General features: G+C 30.8%; 1 protein-coding gene and 1 pseudogene across 1 annotated transcript; both read left to right on the forward strand.

The window, feature by feature from the left end:
* The window catches only part of LOC106759154, an 11,977-nt pseudogene extending 5,522 nt beyond the window's left edge, over positions 1 to 6,455 (forward strand).
* Positions 6,456 to 13,735: 7,280 nt separating this feature from the next.
* On the forward strand, positions 13,736 to 15,208 carry LOC106759161. Its single transcript, XM_014642181.1, has 3 exons — positions 13,736 to 14,173; positions 14,429 to 14,999; positions 15,120 to 15,208. The coding sequence occupies exons 1-3, from the start codon at positions 13,736 to 13,738 to the stop codon at positions 15,206 to 15,208; spliced, it is 1,098 nt and encodes a 365-aa protein (XP_014497667.1).
* The last annotated feature ends 795 nt before the right edge of the window (positions 15,209 to 16,003 follow it).

Genomic DNA, 16,003 nt, shown 5'->3' on the forward strand with positions numbered 1-16,003 from the left:
AATTTTAAGATAGTTAATAGAAAGACACAAATTTAAAATGTCTATAACAAAATCAGTAATAGTCTTAAAAGTTTTATACAAAAATATTTGAAAATAATATATGTAATTTAATTTTATAATACTATTGATATACAATATTAAATTTCGTTTATATATGGGAGGTTGGTGTGGTTCAAACCTTATAAAGTTTCACAGAATTATTTTAGTTTATTTTTTATACACACTTTTAATAAAAAAATATTTTCCAAATATTTTTTAGAAAGAAAGAATGATGAGAAACAAACAGAGTTGAAATAAATAATGAGAATAATTAAAAAAAAGATCAAATGTCGTGAATCATATATTTAAAATTAAATTAAAACTTAGTAACATTATAAGAAGTATTTAGTGCTATAAAGAATAAAATGCTTTTAATTAAATATATTTACAAATTGATGGGCAACTAACTGTTTTTTTAAATGTTATATGTGCTACTAGAAAAAAATAAAGGAGAAAAGATATACATTAAACACACTTTAATTAATTTTGTTTGATGGATTGTAATTTTTTTAAGGCTAATTCTAGATTGTGAATAAGATTAGTTTATTAACTATAAATTTTCACAGTACAGTTAATTGGTGCAGTTCGTTCACCTCTAGTCGAATGATGTGTTTTTATTGTTTAGTTTAGAGTAAAATGGTTTCACAACTTTCTTTCAAAATTAAAAAAAAAAAAAACATTTTGCGCATTAACAAATTTAATGAGAAATATATGTAATTAGAATAACATATTTTTATTTTCTTAACAAATTCAAAAATAATAATGTGTAATTTTTTCTTTATTGCAAAATAGCCTGTAATCACACGCAAAAGTTAATGACTATTAAATTAATTTATCATAAAATTACTGTCTATAATATATCAAAATAAAAAATAAATCATAAAAAATCATATGTTTTCTTTATGTAAACGTCTTAAACAAATATAACAGTACTAATATAAAGTATTTTTGTTATTTTATTTAGTTTGATTAATTAACTATATTTAAATAGTTGAATTTTCTTTTTCGCTTTTACAAATAAATGGCAATTCGTTTCTGTCTTATATATAGCCTATTTCATTTCAAAGTTATTCTTGCATCCGCTAGCAAAACCTCAGCAACAATGGGTTTAAAACCCTATCCACTTTCCTCTCACCTCTTTCTCTTCCCAAATCCAAATTCCCGCAAAATTTACTCACCACCAAGCCTGGCCTCATTCTCTGCGAATTCTCGCGCTCTCAGAAATCTCGTTTGCTCGCCGAAGAGTCGTACGAAGCTGCCAAGCTCATTCTTAAAGAAAATAAGAAGAGGAAAAAGAAGAAAGATAACGCTGGAAAAGCTTTTCGTAAAGTCGCTTCCTGCTACGACTGTGGCGCTCCCTTGCACACTTCCGATGTCTTCGCCCCTGGATACGTTGATCCTGAAACCTATGAATTGGTATTGCTTCAATCTAATTTCAATTTTGCAAGTGTCATTATGCACTGACGCACTGGCTGTCGCTGAATTCCGGTGCGCTGAGTTGCGTGTTTGTGTTGCAGAAGAAGAAACACCACCAGCTTAGAAACGTTATGTGTAGACGGTGCCAGCTTTTGTCGCACGTGGAGATGGTAACTGCCGTTGGAGGACATGGAGGATACCCTGGCGGTAAATTATTCGTTACCGCTGAAGAGCTTGGAGAGAAGTTGGCTCACTTGCATCACGAGAAAGCTCTTATTGTCAAACTGGTAAACAAGTTGTTTAATTCGATAGACTGAATAATGACCTCAAGAAGATAGAATTGATTAGACATAGGATTCCGTTGTGTAATGCTTTGCAATTGTATTTACCTTAGGTATTTTATAATTTTTGTTCTAAGGAAGCGTTAGTTTAATTAATCGATGGATTCTTAATAAAATTTACATTTAGTTTGTTTTTAGAAAAAGAGAAGCTCGTAGCATAAAGCTGGAGAAAATTTTAAACTTAAATATGAATATTGTTGGATAAACTTAAATTTTTGGGGTTTATTAGTCATTCTATTTTATTTGTCAGTTGTAGCGGGGTTTGTTGTAACCGCATTTGTTTTCTGGTTTTAGGGGTTTACTCCCAGTACCTTCCCAATTCCATCTCTCACCTTCCATTCCATTTTTATGCTTTGCTCTATTTTTTCTATTCCAATTTTATCCTTTAGCAAAAATTTATATTTAGAAATAAAATTTTATGATTTTATTCTCCCACCCCCACATAACCTATTTATTCTTTTTTTTTAATCTTCATGCTTTTATCTTTACGCTTTCTTCTCAGGAATTCTTTGTTCTATTTTTCTAAAAATTTTTTCTCCCATTCTTCTTGTATTTCAAGTGATAATTGAGATATCGATTTCTCCTGAAAGAATTTGTCCTTTAATTATTATATCTCTGCATTGCATTGGTGTGGTGGTGTTGTATCCAACCTTTAACCAGCGATCCTCTTCGAGTCGAGGTTAGTAATACTTTCGTAAAACCGCTAAATGTATGACGACTTCCGTTTACCCTTAAATGGATGTTGACATCCGTTTACGGATTCCCACATCCGTTTAAGCGTTTTTTAGATTATTTTAGACTATGTTTTTGTTAGTTTTATTTTTTAAGATTTGTTTTTATTAGTTTTATTTTTTAAGATTTGTTTTTATTAGTTTNAATTTTTTAGGATTTGTTTTTATTAGTTTTATTTTTTTAAGATTTATATTTTAAGATTTGTTTTTATTAGTTTTATTTTTTACGATTTGTTTTTATTAGATTTTTATTTTATTAGTGTTATTTTTTAAGATTTGTTTTTATTAGTTTACTTTTTATATTAATTTTCAAATATTTTAATAATGGAATTTATATGTTTTGATGTATTATTTTTAAATATATTTTTAACGTATTTTAATAATGTATATTTGAAGATATATATATATATATATATATATATATATATATATTGTTATTTATTTTTCATGATATTTAATTAGTTTTTAAACTGAAAACATAAAAGTAGGAAACGGATGGACGGATATCAACATCCATTTCAGTGCCTGGACGTCTTCTTCATCAATACACACAACACAGAGCACACAAATGACAGAACTCAACAGTAGACCACATAAACCTCAACAAACATACCATCCAGATATCAACAATAGACAAAGCTACCCAATCCTACACATTACATACATTTAAACAAAAAAATACAAGAAACGAAAAAGAAACTAACCTGTTGAAACGTCTACTACCTCTCCATACTGCGCCGCACCGCACCGGACCGCCACACAGTCACCGCACCGCCACCCGCCACACACCAAAACCACCAGGCCGCACAAAGCAATAGAAGGTTCAGAGGAGGACTGGGAGAGTGAGAGTTGCAGAGAGCGTTTCAAAATGAAACCTTTGGTGGGGGTGAGAATACGAAGGAGAGGGAATCTATAGGTATGTGTGTGTTTGACTGAAGCAGAGTGTAAAAGAGGTAGGATATGTTAACTTTAGTAAATAGGGGTAAAAAGGTAAAAATAAAAAATACAAAAAGGTTATTTTTGTATTTAAAAAAAAATCCAAAAAAATTGGGGGGGTGGGGATGGAATTGGGGAGGTACATGGAGTAACCCCCTGGTTTTATTATGTAGTACTCATTTGTAAATGGCCCAAGCCCACCTACATGGCTATTTAAAAATATTGTCCGAGAGCTAGTTTTTAGCAACTAGACGGCGGATGGTTGATAAACACTGCTTTGTACCTGTATGTTTAATCAATTGGATGTCGAGAATATATGATAAATAATCAAGGTTATGCAAACAAATTGATGGTATACGATAAAATATCCTATGCTCTCATTTTATCTAACGGAAGAACTTGTCTCATAAGATATTTCAATCATCATAGAAGATTTCATTTGTTCTGTTATGGTTCAAGTGTTTTTTGTTTACATCAAATTTATGAAGCTTCTTTATCTAACTTGTCAAAGTAACTATTTCTAGGTTGATATTGTTGACTTCAATGGCAGTTTTTTGTCTCATGTGCGAGATCTTGCTGGTTCTAACCCAATTATACTGGTGGTGACTAAGGTAATGATATGCATGCAGCTTATTGTTGTTTCAATAAGAATTTTCTTTAGCAAATGTATGATGAGGTTTAAATTTAAGATATATTGTTTTCACGTTCAATATAATTTTCTTTGTAGGTTGATCTCCTTCCAAGAGATACTGATCATAATTGTGTAGGGGATTGGGTTGTAGAGGCTAACATGAGAAAGAAGCTGAAGTTGGTATCTTCTATGTAATAAATTAATTATTTACTTAAAGTATTTGTAATTAATTATTTTCGTAAAGTATTTTCTAATGGGTGTAATTGTGTTCCATCATATCAGAGTTCAGAATGACAACGCATTCGCTGAACTGCATACTTTTTGATGTTAAGCTTTTCTTTAAAATACAATTCATATAATTTTCTTTAATTGTGTGTAACTAAAGAAAACTTTATGGCATAAGTTGAAAAATAACTCATCAAATTTCAACTGCTGATATTCGTTGCAGTGTTCTCAGTGTTCATCTCACCACTTCCAAATCATTGGTTGGAGTAACTGGAGTGATATCAGAAATCCAGAAAGAGAAGAAGGTTATTTTCTCCATTATCTGTTACCTATTCTTTTGTAACTGGTTTAAGAGGTTATGTTGAGATTGGGATGGTAGCTATGATATATTCTAGATTTGTTAACTGAGGTTTTTGGAGTGGCCATAATGTGAATAACCTCCATGCATTTTCTTTTGCCAACATAAATGTTTCTAATTGATGCGATTTAAACTTAACTATGTAAGGCTAGAATGCAAATCCTTGAATTCACTTAATGCTAACTAGTTTTCTTGCCTGATACTAAAGTAGAGAGTGAACATCAATATCACATAACATGGGGCTATGCCTTAAACTTCAATGTAAAGGATATATATATATCTTGAAAATATTTTTTAATCAGGACAAATGGTCGAGTTAAATATGGAGTGGTCTATATGAGATATCCCTCTACTAGTTATTAGATTTGCTTCAAGGCGGGTAACAATCATGTCCTAAAGTCAGGAGTTTATTCTGTTTGAAAACCTGCTTTTAATTTCTTTTTGAACAATATGGTGACAAGGCAATTTGTATGGAAGTGGATGCATATTTTGAATTGGTTTAAGAGGTTATGTTTAGATTAACCCAGCCCCAACCCCATCCCTAGCCCCAGCCCAGTTCCAGCCCTAGTCCCACCCCAGCCCCAACCCCAGACCAGTTCCAGACCAGCCCCAGACCAGCCCCAGTCCCAGCCCCAGCCCCAGCCCCAGCCCCAGTCCTAGTCCCAGCCCCAGTCCCAGCCCCAGCACCAGACCAGCCCCAGTTCCAGCCCCAACCCAGCCCCAACCTAGCCTCAGTACCAGCCCATCCCCAGCCAAGTTAGGAGTAAAAGTCATTTCCTTCAGTCAAGAGTTTATTCTGTTGGGAAACCTGCTTTTAATTTCTTTTTGAACAATATGGTGACAAGGCAATTTTTATGGAAGTGGATGCATATTTTGAACTGCACCATTGGAAGGGGACCTATATAGACCTGCTATCTCCAATATAATTAGCTAACCATGAAATCCTGAAAAACTTGTAGTGTTATCTTTTGTTTTCTTTATACTCCAATGCCAGACATCTATTTTCTTCCCTATCTGATGCAACTGGTAGAACTGCTCTTTTTTTTTTCAATGGTGGCGTTTTGGTCATTCGGGGCAGTGTATTTAGACATTTTGCGTCATTTATGAGAACATGGCCATGCTAACGTGGGGTAAGTACCTCGACATTAGGCAAAAACCACAAGATCAAAAGCCTGATGGCTGTGATTGGCACAGTGGAGGATTTCAGATGGTCAAATTCAGTCCATATAGCATTTGTTGTTTTCTTAGAAACTCAATACTGGCGCATACATGATTTAGTTAATTCTTTCCTGTGTTGATTAAAAAAAAAGTTAATTCTTTCATGTGGTTTTTCGTCTGATTTTTAATTTTACATGTTTTATGATTGCAGAATTCACCGTGTAATGCATGTTGTGTGCATTGCTGCTTCACTGGTGTGCCTTGTGTCAAGAACACAGGGAGATGAATGGAAGACTCTCAGACAATATGTTTTCAGAAATGACCGTTGTAAACCCTCCTCCCATTCAAGAGATGAAATCTACAGATGTGAAGATCTTCACCCAATAACAACGATCATACTGATTTGGAGATACAGGCTGTATAAGGAAGGCATAACACTGTTAATATCATGACATGAGGTTCGGATACCATGCGTTCTTAATAGGGATTTTTTTTCTTTTGACTTTTTACTGGAGTTCTTTGTTCCTGCTTCATTGGACGATTCACATGTAGGTTTATCACATAAACACAACTTTCTTCGGCATTATACAGCCTAATTATACCGAATCCTTAGTTTTAAATTTATTTTCCAGCTTCAACCATTACACATCACGCAACAACTGCAAGTGTCTTTCTTTCTTCTGTTTTTTCAGTTTATTTTTCGTATTTATTTATTTCAGTCAAGATGTTAAGTGCTGAATTATTTTCTTAAAAAATCAGCTTCAAATTGATCATTATGGTGAAGTACTAAATATCGTTTATGTGTTGGATTTATTTATGCACAGAAACTGGGACTTGGAGGTGCAGGATAAAATGATTAAAGTTGCAGGAGTGAAACAGTCCGTGTTTCATAGTTATTTTAATTTTTAGGCAATGACTGATGTAATTTTTAGGGGGTCCAATTATAATCTTTTATTCAATAAGATTTATCATAAAATTAAAGTTAGAAGACACATCTATAAAATAAAAAATGAAACCTACAAAATTCATTGATTTTTCTTAATTTTTAAATACAGAAGACTACAATAAATTACATAAGCTATGTATAATTTTTTTTATCGTTATATTAAATTTTTTAGCTATTAAAGAAACATCACTTTAACTTGAGAAAAAATAAATAAACTTACTTTATTCATAAAATTGACTAATTGGTTGTGTTAACTTCCACACCAAAAGTGTTATGGTAAACTTGAATATTTAAAAAGATGAAAAATGAAAGGAAAATCTTAGAAAGTTGGTAGGAAGGATTTAAAGAAAGAAATTTAGAGAAATAATTTTTTTTATATAAAATAAACTCATCCTGATAAAAAAATTATTTATAATTTGAATTGTTCATAATCAAATATTCTAGTAATATTTATAAAATCATATATGCTATTAATCAATTTTCTAAATTCTTACACGTTATATCATCTCCTTGACAAGACTTATCACATTAAATCTTAATTTATTTCTCTTGGTTTCATTCTAAGTTTTAATGGTTGTACTTAATGGTTTCCTTATAACTAATGATTTTAAATTTTGTGTCACATAAACATATTCAAATAACACTTGTCATAAATATAACCTCTACGGTAGAATTGTCCTTCGTAAAATATGAAAGTGCTCAATTACATTCAAGTCCAATTGTATTCTTTCAAAATTGTACTGTTAACTTACTTTTTAGATATTTTGTTCTTAATATGTGTTGAAATAAAATATGTATTATCTTAATTTAATTTTCAATAACTTTAGACTCATTGATTACAATATTAACTTTTGTGAAAAGAACACAATTAGAAAAAATAATCTATAAAATCAGTTAGAAAAATATGATTTCAAGGAAATATAGTATAGTTTATAGTGTAAATTAAAAGAGAAATGAAATATTGAGTTGAGATTTTTTAAAAATTCGATATAAAATAGTCTTGCATTTTTTTAAGCACTATGCATTTTATTATTAATTTATGAAGTTACAATAATCAATTAAACGCGTGTTAAAATTTGGATTAAGAAAAATAAAATCTATTTTTTAAATATTTCAATAGCCAATTAATTTTAATTTCATATAATTTTTAGTCGTCCTTTTGCTTTCGAGTTTGAGTAATAAGTTTAAAATTATGGTTTTTATTATCTATAAATAAATAAAAAATGAATTTACTTATTGGTTCAACTGAGAATTGATAATGATAATATCATAAAAAAAAGGTTACCAAGTTGATATGAATGTTAGTAAAGAGATAAAATATTATATGTAATTAGAAAAAGAAATTTTTTAACAAACAACAGAAATAGAAGAAAAGAGATAATTAAAAAAAAGTCTCAATATGAAATGATTGGAAGAGATTTCTGCATCGTACTATTTTCGAAAATCTCTTTTCGAAAATAATTTAATCAAATTTGTATGTTTGGATATCGACAATTTTTTTTTTATGAGAACCTTCTTCTCAACTATTTTTATCAATTTTTCATTGAATAATTTAATATATATTAATGAAATAATTTAATTTAATATTTTATTATTATTTATAGAATAAATTTAATGAACAATAGAGGCTATCAAAATATATTTTTTTCATTTTTTATCTGGTCGGAAAGATTAAGCTTTGGTCTTTTTGGACCACAATGGGTGGTAGCATCTCTTTTTATATCTATTTCTTTTTGGTCAAATTAAACAAAATTATAAAAGTGACTTTGGGTTCAAAAAGTTTTAACATATAAGATGAATGAAATTATCCACAGTCCACTTTCCACGTTCTGTAATTTGCATATTCAACACGTGTGCCTTTTTTATTTCCTACACTCATTTTCTCACATACCACATAAAATATACATAATTCACAAATAATCAAGTCTGTTTTTACATATTAACATTTATTCAAAATATTATTTCTTTAATATTATTATTAGGTTACTGTTTCTGATGAAGTTTTTAGGTGAAAATAAATTTTTAATGTAAACAATTCATATGAACTTTTAATATAATAAAGTGAAACAAATATTCGTATACATATATTCTTTTTATTTATATTTAGAGTAACAATCTTAAAGAATTTCGACTTTGAATATAATATGTTCCTGTATATAAAGTATAAATATGCAACTATTAATTTCAACATTTTATTAAACCAAACTTAATAAATCAACGTCAAATTTTTATAGATATATTAGTTATTAAATCATTATTCATTGTCATAACACAATATAATTTCATAACATCATGTTTAGAAAACATCCAATAAAATAAACTTCTAAAGGAGAAATTACTCTCTTTTTCTCGATTTTCTTACACTCTTTTTCCCATTTGAAAGCCATATTTAAAGACTCTTATATTCTACGATTGAAAGTGATTTCCTTGATATAACATTTAAGATTTATCTCACTCAACTTGCTAAGAAGTGAATTAATTACTGGAGTGAGTGGATAAAGTAGAGAATTAAGAAAAAAAAAAAACAATGAAGAATGAAATATTTAATTTTCTATTTACATTTTTTTCAAATAATTTTTTATTTATTCTCCATTTATTTAAAAACCCCTTTCTTTCAATTCTATAAAAGATGGTTCTTTGCAAAAAGATTGTAAGATGTCCTTTTATAATTATTATGATATTTACTATTTTAAATTAAATTATTTATCTTTTGTTTCACTATATATATTTATATATTAACATCAAACTTTTTTATACATAAAGAAAGAACCTAATTTATCATTTTTATTTTGACATCAGTCTATAAAACGTCAAAAACAGCTGGATTTCACGTCGTGTAGATTATCAACGGCTTGAGGAATAATTTTAAATCATTTTAATCAATTCTATTGAACTGTATCGACAAAAATATAGTTTCAATCATTTTTTCTTTTTTGTTCTTTTACTTCAATCTTTAAAGTATATGTAATAGATCAAATTTTGTTGTTGTATAGATGCTTCTTATAGTTTATTACAAATCATCACGTTGATTTTGGGTTAGCAGTTTGATTGTCTTTCTTCGTCTTTTTTTTCCGTGCACTGTATTTCTAGGTGCGTTTGATCTCCCGTGAACCACTTAAAGTTGTTTTTATTCTGATTAAAGTAATCTTTGATGTATTATCTTTCATTTGAACCGATTAAAATGAGTTTTCATTGTGTTTTGGTACAGTTTTTCTTATGTCTTTGATAGCGTAGTGCACCTTCTCCCTTTGCTAATTTTCTCGTTAGAAAAACTTGCGTTTTTTGAATCTTTTATGCCATTTCAACCTGAAGTCGAATCTGGATCCTTGCATAGTACCATTTCTACCACCAAAGAAAAAGAATACGGTGATACCATATTCTCACCGTATTATTTTTCATTGGCGGTCGGCATGGACTGTATGGAATAATTCATATTAGTGAGGAATAATTTTAAATCATTTTAATCAATTCTATTGAACTGTATGGACAAAAATATATTTCAATCATTTTTTCTTTTTGGTTCTTTTACTTCAATCTTTAAAGTATATGTAATAGATCAAATTTTTTTGTTGGACAGATGCTTGTTATAGTTTATTACAAATCATCACGTTGATTTTGGGTTAGTTGGAAATGTGTTTATTTTTAGATTATGGAGTTGTTACACTAATTTTCGTAGCCAGAAAGGTATATAAAGAAAAAGCATATACCATAAATCATAATTATATAAAGCAGAATTGTTGATTTTTAATTAATTTGAAAAGGAAGTGCAAAAACTTTACCTTAAACAATAGGTTAGTGGAAATCATGCTCAATTTTTATATATTTGATGTTAACGGGAAACAAGGCTAGTTAATAATTGGACTTGCATGTAGTTTTGCTTCTGTTTTTAATCGTAGGAGCAGGAAAATAACGAATATAAGAAGGATGATGATATTTTGACAATTTTTTTTACAACAGAATACGTGTCATTATTTTATTGATCCATTTATATTTATATTTAAAATAATATTTAAAACAGATCAATCACAAACTGGTTGTAAAAAAATTGTTAAAAAAGTGTTGTTAAAAACACTTTTTCCCTTTAACAAATATGTCAATTTCTTTACTTTCGGTATCATTTCCTTTTTAGGATTCTAGTTTTGAAACTGTGATATAGTTTAAATATGTTTGTATGATTTTTTATTTTTAAATTGTCACTTATTAAATCAATGTCATGTTATGTGATAATAAAAATGTAATAGGACAGTTATCATGTCATGTATCACTATCAACATTAAGTATTATTGTTTTAATCTTAATTTTGACTATGTTTTTGTTATTTTAATTCAATTTACTCTTATTTTATTTTTAAATTGAATAATTTTGTCCATATTTAACCTGAGTTTAAATTTAATTTTTATATAAACTTAGATTAATACTTTTATTAAAATTGATATTTTATTAAATATTTTTTATAAAATTAAATATACTTTTATTTATATTTTCCATTGAAATTTATTTAAATTTTGTTTTAAAATTTTAAATTTATTTGTCTTAAATTGTTATAAAATTCTTTTAAACTTTTACCTTTGAATTTATAAAATTCTTATTTTTAAACCAACTCTAATATTTGTATATAAATTATTGAATCTTACACATTTTAAAAGAATACAATTATTTGAAATATAAGTTAAAATAAAAAAAAGCATGATAAAATAAAATATTAATAGAAATAAATTTAATAAAGTTTAATGTAAAGTATAAATATCTTTTATAAGTTCAATGTAAAATTTAATATAAAATATAAATTAAAATAAATTTAAATTTATTAAAAATATTTAATAAAAATATTAATTTTATAAAATTATTAATATAATATTTATATAAATATTAAATATGGTTTCGATCTAGAGAATTATGAAATTATTCAAAATATTTAAAAAATTAGATTGAATTGAAATAAAATAACAGAGGTGATCAAATTGAGATTAAGACAATAAAACTTGATAATAACAGTGATACTTGACATATTAGTTGTTACATCACATTTTTACCGTCACGTGATAATTTAAAAAATTTAAAAAATAAAAAAATAAAAATGACGAAAATGACACATTTTTAAAAATAAAAACTTAATTTAAATAAAAAAATGGGGAGACCAATTTAAAATTTTCGAATGAGAAAGAGAACATAATTAAACCTATTTTATATTAATAGATGAGTTTAAATCCAACTTATTCTTAAAAAGAATTATTTTAATTTATATATTGTAAATTGATTTTATTTTTTCTTTAGTTTAAATGAGAGTTTTAACATACATTTCTCGTGTTGAAGGAATGAATATAATATATGAGACTTAATATTCATAAATGATCTAACATCTAAAAACATGTACATGATAGATCTAACAAATTTGATTAAAATAAAGTCTTCATTAATAATTTAGTTATCTAATTTGTTGGTTTGGTTTACTTTAATCCCTTTATTATTTTTTGGATTCAATTTAGTTTACTATTTCTTTTTAAAAGGTTTAATTTATTAGACTTTGTAGGTGTACAAGTGTTAAGTCAAAAATAAAAAAAGTTTGTAAAGTTGTTTCATTTTTTAACAGTTGTCTACCTTTTTTTGTTTCGGTGCTATGTAAACTGTCAGAGGCTATAACTCTTATAAATAAAGGGTTATATTCTGTTTTACTTTTGATTAAATAAGATACAATTTTATTCAGAGTGAAAACACATTATCTTTTTCTCTTCTCTTGTGTGCCTAATCTTTTATGGTATCAAGAGTAAGGTCTGAAACCTGTGAGTGTGAGTGGAGTGCGAGATTTCTTCAGAGTGTATCTTGAGGCCATCAAGAAGTAAGATATCTTGAGTCTTCAACAAGTGTAGAAGAAGAACATCTGGGTGGATAGGAGTGTAAGGAGGAGACTACGGTGGGGTTATGGTTGGACTAGGAGGAATACCACAAGGGTCTTATCCAATCTTTGATGGAAAAGGTTTTGATGAATGGCATATCAAGATGAACGCCATTTTTGGCTTCCAGGATATTGCGGATGTGGTGTTTGAAGGACTGCCTGAGTTAAGCACCAAGGCCTCTGATGAAGAGAAGAAAAACTTCAAGACTCAGCAAAAACTGGATAATAAGGCTCGGTTTATCTTCTATCGGTGTGTTGGACCGAGAGTGTTTCACAGAATTTCAAAGGCTAAAACAGCAAAAGAGATATAGGAAATCTTACTGAAAACGTATGGAGATGGAAACAAAACCAAGAAAGTGAAGATGCAGGCGTTAAGGCGGCAATTTGAAAGTCTAGTTATGGAGGAGAGTGATACCGTGGCTGATTATTTCGATAAGGTGCAAGAACATGTGAGTGCTATGCGGGCGTGCAGGGATACAGTTACAGATCAGTACATCGTTGAGAAGATCCTAAGAAGTTTGCCACCGAGGTTCAATCATATTGTAATAACAATAGAAGAGACGCGTGACTTGGAGACCATGGAGGTAGAAGAGCTGCAACATTCGTTGGAGGCTCATGAACACAGATGGAAGGAACGCAGGCATTGTCAAGAACAAATCTTGCAAGTCAGATCCCAGATTCATGGAAAGGGAAAAGGGTCCAAGAAGTTTGGCAAAAAGAAGCAGAAGGAGGGTCAAGAATAGCAAGAGAAGGACTCCAATGACTCTGAAAAACAAAAAAGTCACAAGTTAGATCAAGAAAAAGGCTGAAAGTTTGACAAGAAGAAGGTTAGATGTTTTAATTGCCAAAAACTTGGACATTTTGCAAAGGATCGCTGGAAGGGTGAAGGTGAGAAGAAAAAACCCAAGAACCAAGCCAATCTTGCACAAGACAACACATCTGACTCAGAAGCAGTGATGTTGATGGCAAGAACAAGTGAAGATGAACTAGAGGAGGCGTCTTGGTACCTTGATTCAGGGTGCTCGACTCACATGACTGGAAGAAGAGACTGATTTGTCAAGATGAAGGAGGTTTTGAATGGCAAAATCAGATTTGTCGATGATAGGAGTTTGATTGCAGAGGGGTCTGGTCGGATTGTGCTACGAGATGAAAATGGGAGAGAAGTGGTGATAGATGAAGTACTGTTCGTTCCAGGACTCAAAACAAATTTACTGAGTTTGGGACAACTATTACAGAAAGGTTTTGCAATGAAGATGGAGAATAACTATTTTAGTATTTTCGATCAGAGCAAAAGAATGGTTATTAAGGCAAGTTTGTCTCAAAACAGAACCTTCCGTGTGATAATGAAGGCTGTGAGGCATCAATGTTTTTATGCAGTAGGAAAGTCAATCGAGTGGTTGTGGCATCTACGTTTTGGACACCTAAATTTTAGAGATTTGTTTCGGATGAGTCAACGTTCTATGGTGAGTGGTTTGCCTTTGGTTAACATTCCAGAATCTGTATGTCATGAATGTGTTTAGTGCAAACAAACAAGAGGGCAATTTCAGAGTTTTGTGCCTCAAAAGACAACAGAAAGATTGGAGGTTGTATATTCAGATGTATGTGGACCCATCCAAACTGAAACTCCAGGAGGCAGTAAATACTTTGTGCTTTTCGTTGATGATTGGACTAGAAAGGCATGAGCTTATCTGATTAAAAGAAAGAGTGAAGTTCTGGAGGTGTTTAAAAGATTCAAAACCTTGGTTGAAAGGCAGAGTGACAAAAAGCTCAAAGTGTTAAGAACGGTTGGAGGGGGTGAGTACATCTCGGCAGAATTTCAGACTTATTGTGAAAAGGAAGGAATAATTCATGAGTTGACTCCTCCTTACACACCGGAGCACAATGGCACAACAGAAAGAAAGAATCGCACCATAATGAATATGGTAAGGTGCATGTTGAAGAGCAAAGAGCTGCCAAAATTTTTATGGGGAGAAGCAGTGTTGGCTGCAACATATATTTTGAACAGAACGCCCACTAAAAGATTGAAGGATATTACCCCAAAGGAAGCCTGGAGTAAGATCAAGCCAAATGTGGAGCACTTGAGAGTATTTGGCTCCGTCTGCTTCAAACACGTGCCAGACCAGTTGAGGAGAAAGCTGGATGATAAGGGAGTGCCACGGATTTTGGTTGGCTATCATCCAATTGGTGGATATAAGCTGTACAATCCAGAAACTGGGGAAGCTATGGTTAGTAGAGATGTGGTAGTTGATGAGGAAAGAGTGTGGGATTGGAAGACTATGCAGAGAAAGAGTATAACTCTTCAGTTGGAAGATGAGACTTCGGGAGGTGAATGTAATCCAGTAGAAGAGAAGTCTCCTGAGCAAGAAAGGAATCAAAGGAGATCATCTAGAACGTCATAACTACCTTCACATTTGAAGGACTATGATTTGTTCTATGATGCTGCAGTAACTTCAGAAGGGAACCTGGTCCATTATGCTCTTGTTGCTGAAGCTGAACCCGTGACATTTGAGCAAGCAGTTGCTGATGATAAGTAGGTGAAAGCTATGCAGGAGGAGATTGATTCCATAGAAAAGAATCATACTTGGGAGTTGACTCAGCTGCCTGCTGGTAAAAACCCGATTGGTTTGAAGTGGGTTTACAAAACTAAAGTAAATCCAAAAGGAGAGATTGTGAGATATAAGGCGAGGCTGGTTGCAAAGGGGTTTTTGCAAAAGGCTGGGATAGACTATGGTGAGGTTTATGCACCGATGGCTAGGATGGAAACGGTGAGACTTGTGGTGGCTTTAGCAAATCAGTTCAGTTGGTCATTACATCAATTAGATGTAAAGTCAGCTTTTTTGAATGGGAAATTAGAGGAAGAAGTCTATGTGGTGCAGCCCCCTGGGTTTGAAGTTAAGGCGCAACAGGGGTTGGTTTACAGATTGAAGAAAGCCTTGTATGGGCTAAAGCAAGCCCCGAGTGCTTGGAACTGTAGGATTGATAATTTCATGAATAGAATTGGTTTTGAGAAATGCATTTCAGAACATGGTGTCTATGTTCAGAACAACAAGAGAGAAGGGAAAGTTGAAAGATTGATAGTATGTCTATATGTTGATGACATGCTCATCACTGGGAGCAATGAGAAGGTGATTCAGAATTTCAAATTGCATATGTTGAATGAGTTTGAAATGAGTGATTTGGGCAAGCTGAGTTACTTTTTTGACATAGAGTTTGTGGAAACCAAGAAAGGGATAATGATGCATCAATCACGCTATGCTAAAGAGATGTTGAAGAAGGCCGAAATGCAGGATTGCAATGCGGCAAATACACCTGCAGAAGTGGGTCTAAGA

The sequence above is a fragment of the Vigna radiata genome, chromosome 1, assembly GCF_000741045.1.
Source record: "Vigna radiata var. radiata cultivar VC1973A chromosome 1, Vradiata_ver6, whole genome shotgun sequence".
Taxonomy (NCBI): Eukaryota; Viridiplantae; Streptophyta; class Magnoliopsida; order Fabales; family Fabaceae; genus Vigna; species Vigna radiata.

Bases quoted from the DNA above. Each gene is read 5' to 3' on its own strand.
- LOC106759161 (XM_014642181.1), top strand. From the start codon at position 13,736: ATGAAGGAGGTTTTGAATGGCAAAATCAGATTTGTCGATGATAGGAGT. The intron at 14,174-14,428 runs GTATGTCATGAA...GTTGAAAGGCAG, and splicing joins TGGTTAACATTCCAGAATCT to AGTGACAAAAAGCTCAAAGT. The intron at 15,000-15,119 runs GTGAATGTAATC...ATGATGCTGCAG, and splicing joins GGAAGATGAGACTTCGGGAG to TAACTTCAGAAGGGAACCTG.